The following is an 18,452-nucleotide window of genomic DNA, read 5'->3' as shown; positions in this document are numbered from 1 at the left end:
CCTTAAGCCTCTCCATCATCAGCACTGACAGTCATTGGTGATGAACGGGACCCTTCTGCCGACTCCGTATCGCCTGCGTCCATCACTCCGGGATCGCCTCAAGTAGCCTTGACCTGAGCACCTGCGCTGATCCCAGGTGGCCCCTGAAGCATTAACCCTTCTTTTACATGACTGCGTGTCAGCTCCTGGATGAGATCAATTCTCCGTTTCATCCATCCTGTTATCTGCTGCTCCAGTGATTGATGCTTCCTCCAGCTGCGTGCTACAAGGCCGGTCAGATATGGTAATGAAGACATATGCGCTGGCTGATGAAGAGGCTGATAGCACTGTGGAAACAGGCACCCATGTGGGACACATACGGCTTAGAAAATACACATGAGCAGTATTAGCTCAGAATAAACTGTTTGTTCTGAGGCTTCCTGTATAGATAACATGAAATCTTATTGATCCCTGTTTGGGAATTATGGTAACCAGAAAATATATGAACATGAATGGGGAAAAAAAACCCAAAACAGCTGTATGAACAGCTTGACTAAAAACATACAGCTGTGCTGCTGAAAAATAATGGTTTTCATGCCTTGATTGTCAGGATCTGGTATTTATCAGAAAATGTATGTTTAACCCAAACCACAGACCACTAAATATGAAATCTTTGTTGTTTCTGTTGATGCTAGAGGTGTGCAAACCATGAATCTTAATCAGTCTTCAATCCCCAACGCTCCCGCTGACCCGAGCACACTGAATCATCGTTATCACTGACAGGATCAATGGCTTTCTGCATTGGTGTGCCGCTCACCAGGGACCAGAGCGCCATTGTCACATGTGTGAGGATATTACAGCGTGTAACAGCCAGGAATAAAATATGAAGTTCCTCCTAAAGAAAATATCATGATGCAATAACTGTGCGGCAGAATAATGATAATTCCTGTAATTTAGCCCATATTTTCATGGTTTTTATCCGCTATGATTACATTGTGCTCACCAAATTGCTGAAATCAGGGAGCAATAAAATTATGTTCAATGGGGCAAGAAACAGTCAGACAGTTAGGTTGGAAACATGCTCACAGTTTAGCTCCTTGATCTAAACCACTTAGATGTGGGGGTGAAACTGAAGGTAAGACCACCTGAAATGTGACTTTTTAAAATATGGTGATGTTCAGCAATGAGTTTGAGAGCTTCAATGTTATTTTTTTTACAGGAGAAATGACCAAAACTACAAAAGTAAAACCCACAAACCCAAGAATTACTCTTTCTGTTGGTCTAGTTTTGCACAAGACTGAACTAAAGACAGGGAGAGACAATGTCTTTTCCCAGATTCAGACTACATGATATTAATAGATAATAGTCCAACCTGACAGACGAAGGGTTTCAGGAAGTCTCTTCTTCATGACAGCAGCAGTACAGTCTCCTCAGTTATGAGTCGTAGGTTCACTGTAGTCCATGCATAGAGCAGGTTATGAGCCGCGTACCGTTAATATTTCTGCAACATAATGAGCAGCATGTGGAAACTCACAGAGGTTTATATGCTCTGGATTTCATATGGTCTGTGTGCATGAATGCACGTTGCGGTATTTAAGCAGGACTTTCTTTCTTTTCATTTTGATGTTTTCAGTTCAAATCCAGCTCCAAACCGACACCAGCACACACGCCAAGACCCACTCCACCCCTCACTTCCTCTGAGCGATGCCAAGGAAGCTCCTAATTCCCCAAACAAAGGCAGCTCGACTTCATTTCACAGCATTTAAAGGCTGTTATGAATGAGTATGTGTGAGATGGGTGGTGTGTGGATACACTGATGCATGTTACCCATCTGCCTGTCGCACTGGTCATTTTTCTCCAACCCTCGGTAATTATGATCAACAGAGTATTCACAGTGAGCTCGCGCAATCAGCAGCATGACGCAGCTGTCTGTTCATCCCCGTCCAACCCCACACAACGCGCCTCCGCCGAAATGATAGCTCAGGTGTTCACTGAAGGCAACAATGGAGGCAGATGAAGACGGCACATTAACCAATCAGCTGTCGCAGTGCCGTCACAATAACTTTGTTGTGTGGAAAACACAAAACCTGCATCACCCAGAGGAGCACATGACAGCAGAAACGACTGTTCCAGGCAGTCGAGGTGTTGAGCTCTCAGCTGGTTTGTGTTTTTTCTTTTCTGCAGGCGGGAAAAAAAGTGTTTCAGATCAAGCATGTTATATATTGCCAAATATTCTATGTGTTAAGTTCAGCCGGGCCGCTGCTCGGATAAGGGAGCAGAAAATAAGGAACAAGATTGAGGAGAAAGGGTCACGGCTGGCGCAGAGATTGGGGTTGCAAAGTGAATGTTGACTGTGTTGTAACGCCTCATTTTCGAGGCGCTGCAGAAGCCCCTCGCCTTGTTTTTGTGGATGAGTTTTCCAGTCGTCAGTGTGGGAGCAGGGCTGCAGACACGCCTCAGTGCACGCGCGTTTGACTGTAATTGAAGCAGTTTGTATTATTTGTTTTTCAGCAGGCCTACCAAGTGTACAACACAGAAATATGTATAAATTATATATGAAATAACCCCCACATTTGTGCTTAAGAGGTCCTCAGTACTGTGCCACACAATAAAACGTTTCACCTTTCAGAAAACTTTCAAAATAAGACGTGCTTCCCGGCAGCGCGGCTCAACCCTCCGGCAACTCACGACTCGACCATCAAAACAAATTTCAACACACATGGATCGTTTTTCTTTCACGTCTAAGTGCGAGTTCATCATTTTACCAGCGCTGCTCTCTGCAGATGCAAACAAACAAAGGCCTTTGGCAATATCTGAATGAATATTTAACGATCATGAAAGAAAGATGGGGACGTGAGTTAGCAGGATAAAAAATACACAGCTGCTCATTGTACTACATTACTCGCACATCCAGTTCAACATGTTGTCAACATTTTTCTTTTTGTCCCACATCTGGTAATTCCATGCAGTCACATGCGTTCATTGAAGTCATTTTATACAAGTGCTGGTAAATATAGTATATTGACTGATATCGAGCTGGCTTGCAAACCAAATATTGTCATACACTGCAGCAACAGCCAGATATCTGTGTAATCTGCAAAACAGCTAGATAAACATTTGCTGGCAATGGCTGCTGACACCTGAATAATCTTCATCAGAAGCTGCAACAAAACTGAGCTGACACTACGGTATGTGTCAGAATATCAGGATCAGTGTTTGAATGTGTAGCTGCTGCTATTTCACGTCACATTCGACACATGTGAGCGTCATTCAGTTGATGCTGGAGGGACTTTGAAAAGCCTCCTGCACCTTTACAGCTTGTTTGATTCTCTACCTAAAATCTCTCCAAATGTTGTCCTCCGACTGTCCAGCTGCCAAAGTCTCCGCTGATGAGAGAAGAGAGCTGATCAAAATGTTGATAAGCTCTAATTAGCTTGCACTGACAGTGGTTAGGCGTAATGAGCAGCGAGGAGCGGTGCACAGAGTATTTAGTGGCCTTTTTTGCCCCAGGTTTTGTCTCTCAGGCTCCAAACACATTCTCCTGCATTATTAATTGAGTTGTTGTTTGCTGAATGAAGCCAGAGAGCAAACCTGCAGGCAGTCCTTCCACCTCCTCTGCACGATTTCTAGCATAGAAAATATGAAATCTAAAGGTCCCCTAAAATTATGCTTAAACTCAACATCAATCTGTTATCATCTATCATAAAATATCAGCTTTGTTAAGCATGATGAGGGTTAGTTAACTATGCAGGTTTACAGCATTTCTGTTTTTTAATGTCAACATATTCAGATTTTGCATTAAGAATTAATAATGTTTCTTTATGCAGTAACATCTGCTGCTGTGTGGGCAGCAAAGTATGTCACAACATTGATTCAAACACCTGTTGGTGTATTTATACGTTGACACGTCCTAAGATGCTGCTGGCCTCAGGGCCGGCATGGTGTCGCCGTGTCTGAAAGAAACTCTGCAGCAGTGCCTGTAGGATGTCGCAGAGGTAGATAAAACACGACAAAGTGCCGTCTAAGATGACTCCGTTTCACCACTGTTCTAAAACACATCAGAACATTCAGCCCAGTATCACACCAAAGCATGGAATAAACCCTCTGATCCACTAGTGGACAGCGTCTCAGAGCCTTGTTTCGCCTCACCAGGGCATGAAGAGCACACCTGTATGAAGGTGAAGTACCAACAAGGGGCAATAATGACAGGAGTAACGGACAAATGCAGTATACGTTTGTAGTATAAAGAGCAACAGCATCCATGTATGGAGGAGGTCGGGATGGATGGATGGATGGATGGATGGATGGATGGATGGATGGAGTAATGTACGTAACTCAATGCATGTAAGTACCATACATAACTTAATGTACGTAACATACGTAGCTTAATGTACGTAAGCAGCATATGCAACTTAATGTATGTAAGTAACATACATAACTTCATGTACGTAAGTAATGTACATAGCTTAATGTACATAAGTAATGTACGTAACTTCATGTTCATAAAGTAACATACCTAACTAACAAAGCTAGGTTAAGTTTTAAATTTACATACGCAAGTTAACTTGCGTAATGTGCTTAAGTCATGTACGTATTGTCACGTGCATACATAGCCTCAGGTACAACATGCTAAACTTTCGTAACTAACATACTTATTCGAACCACGACCGTTTCCTGAACACAACCAAGTAGTTTTGACGCAGCATCAATGCAGGCAGTACAGTGCACATCCGGTGAATCTCTTCAGCATCAAATAGCCAACAGACCATTGTGTTTGTCCTCCAAGCTGCTAACTCTTTAGCATGGATCACTGTCAGTTGCTCTAACACAATGTCACGTAAGCAACTTTTTCATTACCTCGCGTACTCTTGATTTTAAAACCACAGCGACACCAAAATCCCAGAAGGACACGAGCTGCCTGATCTCAGAACAGTTTCAGCGCTGTTGAAATGATACCTCACTGTCTGCAGCCATAACTGTCTCTGTGAGACACTTAAATGAAATCAGAGGGACCCAGAGAAAGTACCTGTCATCTAGTTTCCTCCTAAACTGATTGAATTGTCTGTTTTTATAATGCGGTCTCTTCCATCTGGAGTCTTTTCTTGAGATGTCAGGGAGCAAACTGCATCCGACGTGGCCTATGCGCGATCAAAATGTGGATGTTTATGAGCGTCAGCTGAAGAAATTAGTGTCGCCGTGGCTCTGGGATCTAAAGCAGTGGTGTTGCCTATTAGAGACACAGTTGAGTGTGTCATTTTGCTGCCAGTAATTCCTGCTGAGTGCTGGGCTTTGAGCCGAGCTCCTCTATTAAGCCTGATAATTGTGGGTGAATAGACGTCATATTTGTTTTGTTTTTTCCCTTTTTGGTCCATTAAAGAAAGAACCATAAAGACAGGGGGCAATTAAAATAATGGCACCAGGCTCATAATAAAGAATTTTCTCTTTTTCAGTGATGTGAAATCTTCAGTATTTGGCAGGAGAGAAATGAAATCTTTTTATTGAGAGATTATAAAGCCATAGGGCTGCTAAGCCTTATTATTCTTTGTCCTGCATGCTAATATATATGGTTTATTACCCAGGATTTGATTTTACTGTGTGTGTCACTCTCTATGGGACGGAGTGTACTGCAGTAACAAGTGAGTGCTCATATTAAGATACTCCTCATATATATGTCTGTTTCTATTAGACTTAGAACTGTTGTTTGCAATCATTTAAAACCTTAAATTTACTGCGTAAAAGATGGCTGAAACACAATGGGATCATTTGCTAATCCGTTCTGACGTATACTCAATTGAAAACAGTGCAGAGGCGATATATTTAATGTTTTACCTCATCAACTTCAAAGTCTTGACCATGCAAAGCGAACCTCATGTCAACAACATCCAGAAACGCTCAGCTCAGAGAAGAAGCAGAAGAAAAATACAACCCTACACCTTTTCTGTCTTTTCTTGAACTAAAACAAACGAAGTCATTGAAAACACACTTCATCCAAACACAGAAGCAAAATAAAACTCACCAGTAACCAGCTGTGGTTTGGTTCTCTGAGTTAGATCTGAAAAGTTTCCAGCTCTAGAAGCTGCTTTTCCACGCTGGCAATGGCCGTCCTTCCTCTCCATTGACCCCAAGTCAGAGTCCTGGTCAGAGCTGCTGTAAATCGCCCTGGCGCTCTTTTCCCTGTCATCAGCTGACCCTCCTTTGGTCATGGAGGATCTGTTCGGTCCTGGTCCGGCCGTGTTCGCTGGGAGGCCGCTGAGCCCGGGTCTGTTGTAAACACCATTAATCCCTGGTGCTCCGAGCTCCGAGTCAGCTAACAGGGCCATTAGCTGCATGGCTAGCCGGGCTGACTAGCTAACGGCAGCTGGTAGCTAAAGCCAAAGATAGCTTAAACACCTTTAATCCTAAATGGTACATGCAGGTTTGGAACAACACGCTGCCATCCAGACGACGTCTTTTTCAGGGATGTCCTTACTTGTTCTGGTATGACAATGCCAAGCGAAGCGAGTGGCTTCGTAGTGAAAGGGTGTAGGTATGAGTCCCATCTCCCATTAAAAATGTCTGCAGCATCATGAAGCACAAGATACGACAAGCGAAGCCGTATATCAAGCAAGAACAGCAAAGGATTTCACTTTCATACTTCAACAATTAGTGACCCGAGTTGCCAAAGCCTTACTGAGTGTTGTTAAAAGAAAAGGTGATGTAACACGGTGGTAAACAGGCCGCTGTCGCAGCTTTATTGGGACGTGTTAGAGGCATCAAATTCAGAATGAGTTGACTTACAAAAGCAGTTTATTGGTTTGAACACTGCATGTCTTTGTGCCGTGTTCAGCTCAACACAGGTCAAAGGATTTGCAAATCAGGGCTGTTTTATTTTTCCTCCCATTATCCACCAAGAACATTGTAAACCACGGTGGACAAATTAGGATTCAGTGCGAGACATTGATGGCAGAGATGGTAAATATTGCAGCATTACCTGACACTGCCTCCTCCAACAGCCCTGACGACGACATATCTAATATTGATTACATGAATTTTCCATCACAGCGGACACGACTTTAAACAGAAGCCCTGTAGACCTTGAAGCCACCGTGAAAAGCCCCTCATGACGCTCCCTCAGAAGGATCAGAGAAATGAAAAGAACATTTTTAGACAAACCATAATATACTGCATGTTGCAGGTCGGTTGTGCTGCCCCTGAAAATCAGGACTTGCACCAGTGTTCCGCAATCACACAGGGTGAAATCAATTATAGAAGAAGCACAGATAACAATTTCTCACTGATGGAAGCCTGGAAACTCCAGAACGCCATACAGAAGAGCCTGAAAATCAACTTGCACAGACTCTCACGTTTTCTGCAGGATGACTGAAACGCTGATTTCCGAGCACTGTTTTTATTGTGTGAGGAAATACATCTGCAGAATTGCTGATATCTAATTTCAAGCTGATATTGAACCCTGTTTCTGATTTGTCTTTGAATTCATTCAGCCTACAGGAACAAAGAGCACTGCAGCCTGCTTCACGTTATTATCATTAGGCAGCGCTGGAGGAAGTGTTCACATCTTTAAACGAAGCAGAAGTGTAGAACCACACCACTGCAAGTAAAAGTCCTCCACTGGAAATCTAAAAGTATAATCAGGAGGGTGTGCTAGAGGAGTACTCAGCGTCCCCTGTGATTGTTTTACCATTATATATTATATCATTAGATTATTATTGCAAACGCTTTAATAATAAAGCAGGTTTTACTGCTGAGGTGGAGCTCATTTACAGCTACTTTGTTCTAAAGTACGTGGAATTAAAGTTAACTTCCCAGTCTCCCTGTTTGCTGCTGTTTTCACGTATTCATGCATCATGGACCTTAAAAAGTAGTTTATGCTTATGTACATAGTATAACATATGCTTGTACTGTGGACATGTACATTAAAGTTGTCCAATATCTCCATGCCAAACCCCGTCCATATACTGTTGTATTATGTATGCGGTGCAGGTACCTGCACTTAGATTTGGACTTTCTCCTTTTTCTCCTCCGTCAAGCTCTTTAAATCTCTTAAGGGTGTAAAGTTCTCTGTACTGTAATCTCTGTAAACCTCAAGTAGGACCATATAGGAGATCTTGTAACAGTGAAAGGTGAAATTTGCTATTTAAAGTTCAGTTTTTACACCTCTGTTGCCGAACCTGAGCGAGCTTCTTTTTTCTGCCGCTGACACAAACGCAATTAGAGAGCATAGTCAAGGCTGCCTCGAACGTGACCGGCCGCTCTCTCCCACCTCTGTTAAATTTCTAAAGCTGGGCTTCACCAAAAGGCTCTGCGTGTTGTCAGAGACGAGTCTCGGCCGGCAGCTCGCGTCTTTGAGGAAATGTCATCGGGGAGGAGGTTCAGACAGCTCCCCTCTGAATGTGAGCGCTTTAAAAGGAGCAGAAGACGTTCCCCGAGGCTCCTGAGAGTAAACCTCTCACACTATGAGGACATTTTATTTCTTACCTCGTGGTTGCTTTTGTATTTATTCACAGCAATTTGATATTTTCTCTGGGTTTTTATTACCCCTGAATTGCAAACCTCTTGCACTTTAAGGTATATATACTGCATTTCTTGTAGCTACTTTGTGTATTTTAATACGTTCTGAACAGTTTACCCCCCAGTTTATCCTCTTAGTTGCATGATGGGAAATGTAGGACCCAGTGTTTTTAGAGCTTGACTCATGAAAATCTGAACATCTCGGCCTCCACTGCTTCAGTTTTGTGGAAGGAAATGGCTGCAGTGCCCCTTTAAAGACCTTTAAACTCCCTTTAATTTAATTGTTCCAGACTCATTGTGGTTACTTGTGGTTGTTGTTTTTTTAACTAATTTGCATAGAATTCAGCTCGTTAAGAATTTGTGCATCCACTCATCTTACTACTAATTTATGTTGGTCAGTCACTCTGTTTAATTTACGGTTAATAAGCAGTATTTTCATGTTTTTAAAGAGGTTTTAAAGGATCATGTCTCTGGACCTTATGAGAAATCTGTGAGTGTACAGGTGGAATGTCAAAAACTCATTTTCATAAGGCTAAAACGTGTATAAAACACTCATCTGTGGATCTACTTTAAGTTTTCATTAAGCTGACATGAAACAAAGAGGAGGAAACAGTGTAAGTGCAGTTTGCTTCAGCTCTTCTGTTCATTCCGTCTTTCAGACCTTTAACTCTACAGGAGTGACCTTTACAGCCCCTTCCTTCTACGAGTCTCATTGATTCCCTTTTCTAAGGAACGTAGAGCCTCTTTATTCGGCCCGTTTGTTTCTCGGGGTGGTGAGGAGGGTCTTTCCCGCTGAGGTGGTGCTGTGCTGGATATCTCACACACCTCAGCGACAGAGAGCTGATGTATTGATTCATAGAGGAAACAGGAAGTGGCATGTGAAGCACATCTACAGCTCAAGACGTGAAGGCGCAGAGGAAGAGACTTTTATATGTTTTTAATGGACGGATTTCACGTTTTTAAGCTATCCACATCCAAATTACCACTTCTAAACAAGCCCCCTTACCTTTCCTGTTGCGTTACCGTCAGAACAAATACTTTTTGTTGTGTACAAGATATTTAAACTGATTTTAATTAAATTTCTTCTGGATATTTGTGGTTCCAGAGGATGAATCTGAATGTTTTTGTGACCTCCTGACTTTATGGGGTGCACTTTAATCTTCACATTCATGACGACTTGTCTGGGTTTCGTTCACAGGGGCTCAAGCCAATGGACTACAACGGGCTTTCCGACCCTTACGTCAAACTGCACCTACTGCCAGGAGCCAGCAAGGTGAGTGCCGTGTGACGAAATAATGAATCTGTGCTCCAATTAAAGAGAAGTCGGTGCTGTGCCGTGGATTTACTGCAGATAAGGTTTTGCAGTTTAGCCTAGCTTAGCATAAAGACTGGAAGCAGGCTCTGTACAAAGGGAAATAATAGGCTACACCTACCAGTAACTCTAAAGCTCTCAAATATTAAGACATTTTATCAAATTTATTGCAATGGAACCTAAAGAGAAACTGGCTGTTTGTACCTGCTTCCAGTCTTTATGCAAACCAAGCTAAACTTGTCTTGACTGCAGCTCTGTGCATAATGTGCAAACATGAGAGTTCATATCAATCTTTCCAAAATGTTATCAAGCAGCAACAGAAACATTGTGAAGTGCTAACATGGTCATAGACTGTTTTAAACGTTGCTTGGCGTCTTTCAGTCTGTCACTGGAACGGTGAGGGGAGTCTATACGTGGATTAACTGGAAATGAGCTTTGATGAGTCAGCAACATTCCCTGAAGTCTGAGTTTTGAGGGATACATGTGCATTTTGTGTGGAGCCCTTCTTGTGGTTTTCTCAGGGCTTGAAAACAGACCACATGAGAATAAGGCTAGTAATGTACTTCATGATCCGGGGAGCAGCGCAGTGAGGGTATGGCAGTGCAAAGCTTCGTCAATGTAAACAACATTAACTGAACGACCTCATGTGCCCGCGTACCAATGATGTGCTTCACTTGTGAAGGCCGTGCCTCTTACGGTCACGCTGCGAGCCCAGCTTCGGTCTGCTCGGTGTCGAAAGCAGACGCACTCAAAGAGACGTAACTTATGATCTGTTGTGTAAGAGCCATGAAAGGTCCCGCGGGTCTCCACATGTTGGATCCCAGTCGCTGCTTCTCCACTGATACCATCAACAAAGTGCACACACGTGAATCAAAGGTGGAAATGCATCTTAAAGCGGATGGTTGTTTTATGTAAGACAATGAATTATTTGATTTGCCTGCTTCTGACAGGGAGGCCGTGAAGTTGATTTAATCCTTTCATTAAAGTCCTCAAATCTAATATAGATCCTGTGAATGAGTCGATTCCACTAAAGCAGCTTATTGAAAGCTAAAGCTGTGGTTATCCTTCTACCTGACTCACATCTCCCTTTCTGCTCATATCTTTTCAAACTCATCTCATTTATTCATTCGATGTAAACTTGTAACTGTCAGCGGCACTGAACTTCGGCTTCGACTTGAAACTGCAGTTATGTGTGTCGGGTCATTCTTTATGCATCGGCAGGCGTTGATACGTGGGAAAATTGTGTGCTAACATTATGCAAGACAAACATTGTGTGTCTGCTGTACTGTAAACACACACATCCTCTGTGTGATACTCACTTAGACTCACTGTGTCAGCCTCATTTTCCATGAGTCTAGCTGCATTTGGTCAGTCTGAGCTGTGCTTAGGCTCAGATTATCTGAGCTGATTGAGTCAAAATGACTGTTCTCTAAAATATGAAACTTGAGAGTAAGGAAGTAATGCACACCTGCATTGCACACCTTGAACTTCTAACCACACCTGACTACACAGCTGGGTGTGGTCCGTCTTCAGACACAAGTGTTGAAACAATAGCAGCAGACAGACGGGCATTGCTAGAGCCCAATAATTAACATGGCTAAAAGCGAAACACCAGCCTGAAAGGTTTTTAGAGACCTAGCATACACGATGGAGGAAACAGCTCCACAGCAGGAGCCATTTAGAAATGTTGTGAGTGATGCTCATAGAGGAAGCTGTCAAAGGAAAACTGCAGAGCTGCTGGTATTACTGCAAACCTGTTGAATTCATACTCAGATTTACAGTCAGTGCGGCTGCCTTAAAGCTGGAGGCTTTCATCCAGGAGTTTGAGTCGTGTTTGATTTCTTTTGTAACTGAAGTAACGTGCTATCTAGCTTACTTATTTCAAGCAATTCCATGATCTTTCTTAAACTACCCAAGCAGTTAGGATGCCTAATCTGAAGCAAAGCAATCTTTATTTTTAAAGTCAGGCATATTTATCATTGCTAACATGGCACTAAAAGGTACCCAGTGCCTGACCAAGCATCCTTATGAGACAAGTAAACAAATAAAAACACAATATTTCTCCCCGAATTGAGTACAAAGTATGAACTGGCATGAAGTGGAAGTACTCAATTAATCTACAAGTGTATCACAGTTGTACTTAAGTACAGCACTTGAGTTAACGTATTTGTTTAAGTGACATTGAGAGACATTTATTCTCCACATATCAGTCAATGCTGAGGCTCTTCTGGATCTCTAAACTCTGAGCCGCAGACCCAGAATAAACCGAGGCTGTTAGATCTCTGCAGACAGACGGACGCTGGCATCATGTCTGCCGTACATATGCCACTGTTTATCGTCAGCAGTGCATCTTTGTCCACTGTATACTCAGCGAGACAATGCCTTGTGACTTTAATCACGCACAAGCGCACAAGCGCTGTAAATTACAGACTGCGCCATGTGTGCAGACACTGACGGTGCGTTGTTGTGGCACAATTTGTTTTCTTGAAATTTAAAAATGGACTAATTAGTGAGAATGTGCAATTAGCCAGAAAGTGAGAGAGCGGGGACCTGACAACTGTAATGAAACAATAGCGTAATAATTGTCACAGAACACATGGAGCAGACCCATAAAACAAATCAACCGTCTGCCTGCTGTTGGTCTGAATTGGACAGCTCCTCCCCTTTAATCGCTCGAGTTACAGGAGAAATCCACCAACTGGAGACATCGTCTGTGATTGTATCCGTCCAGCAGATTCGGTCCAGGGCAAGATTTCGCCTCAACTAGTGACCAGATTGCTGAGTATATTCATCGCAGCCTGAGGATGATTCAAATGATTCAGTCCTTACAGAAAGAATACCCACAGACTGCTGTTTACACAGCAAAACACACGCTGTAAAAGTCTTTGTGCTGTTGACTCTGTAAAAATAAAGATGAGGACAAAGTGTTGCTCAGAAAGAAGACAACAGAATTCATTGATAATACCATGTACACCTACTCCCTTGCTGTGGTTGGAGGCTAAAAATACTCCAAACCTTTGAAATTAAATGACACACAATTACGTCAGTAGTGAATCATCACTTCATTTGTCCTAAAAGGAAATTTTATTCAATTTCTCACAAGATAATTGCTGTTGCCTTCAGCGTGTGAAGTATGGCTTTTGACAGGATTAACGCAGTTTTTAATAGTTATGATTCATTCATTGTTTACTAAATCAGCATCAGATTTCATTATCCTGTGATAAAACAAACATCTGTCCAATGTGGGAAAAACACCCACCAGCACCTCCGAAGCTGACAAACATGTTATACGTTGCAGGAACAAACTGAAAATGACAGTGTGTGGTTTTAAGGGGAGTCAATGCTGGAGCTGTTTCCTGATGAGCATACCGGCACAATGAGGTGGCCAAACCCAACAACAACATCAAAGCAACCCAAAGATGGCGCACATAAACACTGGCCGGATGGACACGCTGATGTCCGTCAAGAATAGTTCTTGCATGCAACCACATTTCATCAAATAGCGGCACATTCAGTGCACCAGAGCTTCCCGACCAGCCTGCAGAGTATTAATGAATTCAGGGATCTAATGTTACTAAGCAGTGGAAGAGGTCCAGTTCATCCTTACAGCGATCAACGATTAGCTTTTCACCTGATCAGCAGAAGCCAGTACTCACGGAGAGTCACCAAGCTTGTCGATTAGACACAAGAGGCGTCACCTGGGTTCGTTTTTGCTGGCCTGCTCTTGTATTGAGTGTTTTTGTTTGCTTCCTGGGACCCTGAAGAGGAGTTCTTTGTTGAGATAAGGGCTCATTCATTGGTAGCTGCACTGTGGGTTTTGTGTTTTTATAATGTTAATTGACTTCCTCGTTTTTGGAGGTTTGAGAGTGTTTTTGATACCATTAAATTTCCTGTATTTTTTCAGTCCATTCAGGCTGATATAATCATAAAAGCAACATTAACTGGATTCAGATTAATTAGACCCAAATAAATGTTTTTTAATGTCTGGCTCCCACAGTGTCTCCTTAGAAAAACTTGGACAACAATACGTTAATAAGCGTAATGTTTTCTGTTTTCCATTGAGCAATAAATTGTTGGTGATGTTGAATATGAAGTGTAGCTGGAGATCATTCCCAGAGATCCTCTTCTCAGAGGAACGTGGTTTTAATACGGCTGATATCTGATACCGTTGACATCGTTGTTGTGGTGACGTTAACTGCTGGAGACGGCGTTGTGTGTTGTTGCTGCAGATTTTGCACATTAACGTTACAGCAGAGAATTTGCTTTCAGCTTCTGAATCACAGATAAACAGTGTGTCTCCTTTTCTCTCAGACGCTGATTCTGTCAGCGTAAATGTAGATGTCAGAATGTGTCTGAGTCAGGAATAAATATGGACCAACTGTCTGAGCCCTGTCCGCCTCAGTTTCATGCTGGCACAATCACAAGAGGTGTGACGTTAATTGATTTAATGTTATTTTGTGATTGCTAATCATTCCAGACGTCTGACCTTGACTGAAAATCAGATGCAAACCTTTGATTGATAAGTTTGAGAATCCCTGCTTCAGAAGGTTAAACGTGTGCAACCACCCTTTGAAGCTAAGCTATAGTAGGCTAGCCATGTCCTGAGCCAGCTCTCTGCTTAATCCATAGAAAAGAGACAGAAGGCAAAAATGTTGAACAGTTCCTGTAATTGTCGGGTTGTGATGGATTTAAGCGACGATGCTGTTAATTAATTATTGTTGTGTCTGTGATTGCAGCATGTTTTTTATCTTAGCATGCTGTAAGCTAGCATGTTGGCAGTTGACAGTTCTTCAGTTTTTTGTTTTTTTTGATGGCCTGAGCAGAATGCTGCTGTTGATGGAAACATGTTAGCTAGCTTAACATGTTATTAGCTAGCATGTTCTTAGCTGATGGTCTCAGCTGGTGATGTTGAAGTAGCAGTGTTTGCTTTGTTGCCTGCGAATCTGTTGTGCATCATGACGTGTTAGTTAGCTTAAAGGACCAGTGTGTATATATACTTAAAATATTTTTCCAGAAAATTTGACATTTTCATTCCATGCAGAGTTTCTGTCCACGTGTCCCAGAAGATTTCAGTGAGGGAAATTTTGGTCAAATAATACCTGTGTTTTTATGGACTGTATTTTTACATGTTTTTTCTCTAGTTGACTAATGGGGATAACTGTTTTTGAAATTGGTCCAGCATTGAGTGAGAGCACTGCAGATGGTTCCTTTGGGTGTTTGCACACCGTCAAAGTACGTCCACTGACAGTGTTTTTGCCACTGATAGTTTCAGATTGTTATTCTAAGCGTCTGACTACATTTTAGCAAAGATCCCCACAGAGATAGACCTTTTAGTGAAAGCATTTTATCCTTTTAAACAGAAGACAGCCGCTAACCACAAGACACCATTTACAGAAACAGTCATTTCATCATTGTGAAACACACTTCATCCAAACACAAAATAAAGCTGTTGACTTCGTCGTAGTTTTACACAGCAGCATTTCATCAGAGCAGGTCAGTTATGGTGTGTCACAGGGGTCTGTGCTCGGTCCTGTTCTTTCCTCTATTGACGTTTTGCCCCTTGGTTCATCAGTCAATAGTTACAAACTTGGTTCCCATTTCTAAGCGATGAGACTAAGCTTTACATCTCCATTAATCCTGGTGCCTGTCATCAGCTGGTAAAACTGGAAGAAGAAGGTGTTGATGTTTGATGGCTTACCAAACAAAGAGACAATAAAGTCAAGAATAAAAGCCATTCCCATGTCAGCCCGAAGCATTGAACAACACATCAAAGAAATGGCAGAAAATGTTAGAGCGCAGCTGACAGCTGGTTTGAAAGAAGCCTTGGCGGTTAGCATCGAACTTGATGAGAGCGTGGACGTGAATGATTTACCAAGTTTGGCAGTCATGGCAAGGAACTATGATTTGACTGTAAGGGAAGAGCTCTGCCTGAAGCAACAAAAGACGAGGACACAGCCAAAGTTTTTATGGCATGTTTTGTGGGATTGACATTGGTAAGATGTTTGCTGTGACAACAGATAGCGCCCCCATCATGAACCTCCACAGCATAATACACTGAGAAAGCCTCTGTGCAAAGATGTCAAGTTCAGATCTGAGGTCGTAGCTGCAGTGGAGAAGGTCCAGAGAGTCCCTGCTCGAGGAAATGAACTCATAGAAACAGGTGGCTAAGCTGCGGAAAGGTTTTGGAGTAGTTTATCGGCTGTTTTGATGACACAAAGGTCCTCTTGGCTGCAAAAGGAAAAGATTATCCAGTACTTGAGGACAATAAGTGATATTACACCTCAACAAGCTCAGTCTCCAGCTGCAAGGTGCAGGTCAAACTGTTTTGGACATGTACAATACACGGGTGGTTTCTGTAGGACAGCTAGCAATTTTTCAGGCTGTCAATTCCAAACAGATTCAGGAATTTTCGAAGTACGGACCCATATTTCCTGATCAAACCTAATAGCTTTGGTAAACTGACTCTGATTGGCAGGCTGGATACACAGGACGTAGTAATGCAGCTGACTGAGGAGAAGAGTTCAACACTATGGGTGACAAACATCTGGAAACCACAGCAGGGAGCTCACATCATCACCTGCTGGACACCTCTGCCAGAGAGCTTTAGCTGTGTGACAGCTGACAGTCAATCAGCAGGACCAGAGATCGCACTGACTGGTAGACATCTGTTCACGTGTAGCATAATGGCTTTACATTGAACTTAAGATCAGATGGCGAGATTGGTGTCACTTCTTTTTCCAGTGACCGGTTCAGGTTTATGTAAAGCGTTTTCCACTCTTCATGTGTCCTGCTATGGTGACTGTCACTGCTGTCAATCTTCAATTTAGAAGGCAGAATAGGCTTGTATTTAGCAGAACATGTCATGGATTATCAGACTGCTGAGTGAAATAAAAGTCTCTGTGAGGCCATATGGCTCCCGTGGATTTGTCTCCTGTCTCAGTCGCAGGTCTGATGGAGGCTTTTGCATATTCCTGCCAGCAAAACAAGATGCCATCACCTTCTCCCCACTCTGATATTCTCTCAGCTTGCTCTCAAAATAATCATTAGGCTCGGTCTAAGAGCCTCATTAAGACCCACTAAAGAGGTCATAAGTTCTGCTTGCACTCTAATCAGAAGTGAAGTTTCACGCTCGGCTGCAAAGCCGGATCACAGTCTCATCTCCTTTGAGACCACAATCAAACACAACGAAATGCCTGTAATTATTCCAGATTAGACTGTTGATTACTGACAGGGATTAAATATTGTAAAATGATGATGTTTTCACAGGAGCACAAGGTGATTAACTGGTGCAGTTGACAAATTTGGTATACAGTAGCAACGTGTAAGCCATTTATGCTTTCATACTCGTGATAATATTGCATTTCTAAAATAGTTGGAGCTCAATTGTGTGACATAATACTGATAAACACAAGCATTCAACGGCAGATAAAATCACATTTCAGTGTCTGATGTGATAGTTTTTAAAGAACTAACAGCAGTCCAAGAAATCAATCAGCTTGGAGAGGCAAATTGATTAATCGTGAGCAAAACTGCAGCATTGTTTCATGAATATTGTATTTTGCATCATGTGGTAAACCACAATAGAAGCAATGTTTGAGGTTTGAGGAGGAATAAAACAGATTCTGTGCCAAAACACATTCACCTGCATGCTCAGAGACTCTTTTTTGAAGATGTACAGTAAGAAATTAAATGAAGTCTGTGTCTCTTCATTTTTGGCTAACTAATATTTCTATGTCCAAAACTAGTATTCCAGACACATCACTGAAGGCAGAGTAACACAGGGGTGAAGGTGTCTCGTTCTTACGTCAGTCACTCAGCAGAACCTACTGGTCACTGTGATGAGTTGTCTATCAACAGGATGTCAATTTAAAACCCACCACGAGTCAAATGTTCCCAACAGCAAGGTCAGCCACGCTACCTGTTAGCTTTATGGTGATACAGCATGTGAGCGCCACAACTTTATACCCAGTTTGGCCTCTGGGGAGCCACCTTGCGATGAATTACACAACTGGTTCATTATTAAAGTTGTACAGTCTATCGTCCTGCTCTGCTAAATGCCAATATCACCATGTTAGCATGCTCAGAGTGGCAATGCTAACATGCGGATGCTAAGACGATGCAATGTTTCTCATGTTTGCTTAGTTTGGCATGCTTGCATTGGATAATTAGCGCTTATTTACACAAAGTGCATGAGATATTCAGGAGATAGTCAAATTGTGTCAGAAGAACATTAAACGTTAAGTGTCTACATCCCTCACAGGTTTATTTCAGTCTCCATCATCTTGTCATATTTCAGCCAATGAAAATTGTATAATGTCTTCTGTGTTTGTTGAGGAGCTTTGTTGAATCCAGGAAAATAACTCCAAGTTGGCATGAAATGTGCACACAAACTAAGCCTCAAACAAATTTACGTGACCTGTTTTTACATGAAGCAGTAGCATAGAACGAGCGGGCTCCAGGCCTTGAACACAGCTTTGACTTCCAGGTTTCTTTTGTGATTAAAGTCATTCCTGAACAGTTTAAACCTGCAGTCCAGTCACTGTCACCTCTCCTGCTTTGAGGATGGGGGCACAGTTTTAACACAGATCCAGAGGTTCATGCATAAATGCTGCAATGGTTGGCCTGATGGTGAATCTTTTTAGCCTCGGCGGCT

General features: G+C 42.4%; 1 protein-coding gene across 2 annotated transcripts in view; it reads left to right on the top strand.

Moving 5' to 3' along the window:
* Nucleotides 1-18,452, top strand: part of doc2b (double C2-like domains, beta) — a 111,442-nt gene that overhangs the window by 64,123 nt on the left and 28,867 nt on the right. For both annotated transcript variants that reach the window (XM_070982733.1, XM_070982732.1), the window contains one exon: nucleotides 9,686-9,760. In XM_070982733.1, the coding sequence (XP_070838834.1) occupies nucleotides 9,686-9,760 (75 nt within the window). The remainder of the gene's footprint in view (nucleotides 1-9,685; nucleotides 9,761-18,452) is intronic.

Source organism: Chaetodon trifascialis, chromosome 16 (genome assembly GCF_039877785.1).
Source record: "Chaetodon trifascialis isolate fChaTrf1 chromosome 16, fChaTrf1.hap1, whole genome shotgun sequence".
Taxonomy (NCBI): domain Eukaryota; kingdom Metazoa; phylum Chordata; class Actinopteri; order Chaetodontiformes; family Chaetodontidae; genus Chaetodon; species Chaetodon trifascialis.
This window is presented reverse-complemented; position numbering and strand designations above follow the sequence as displayed.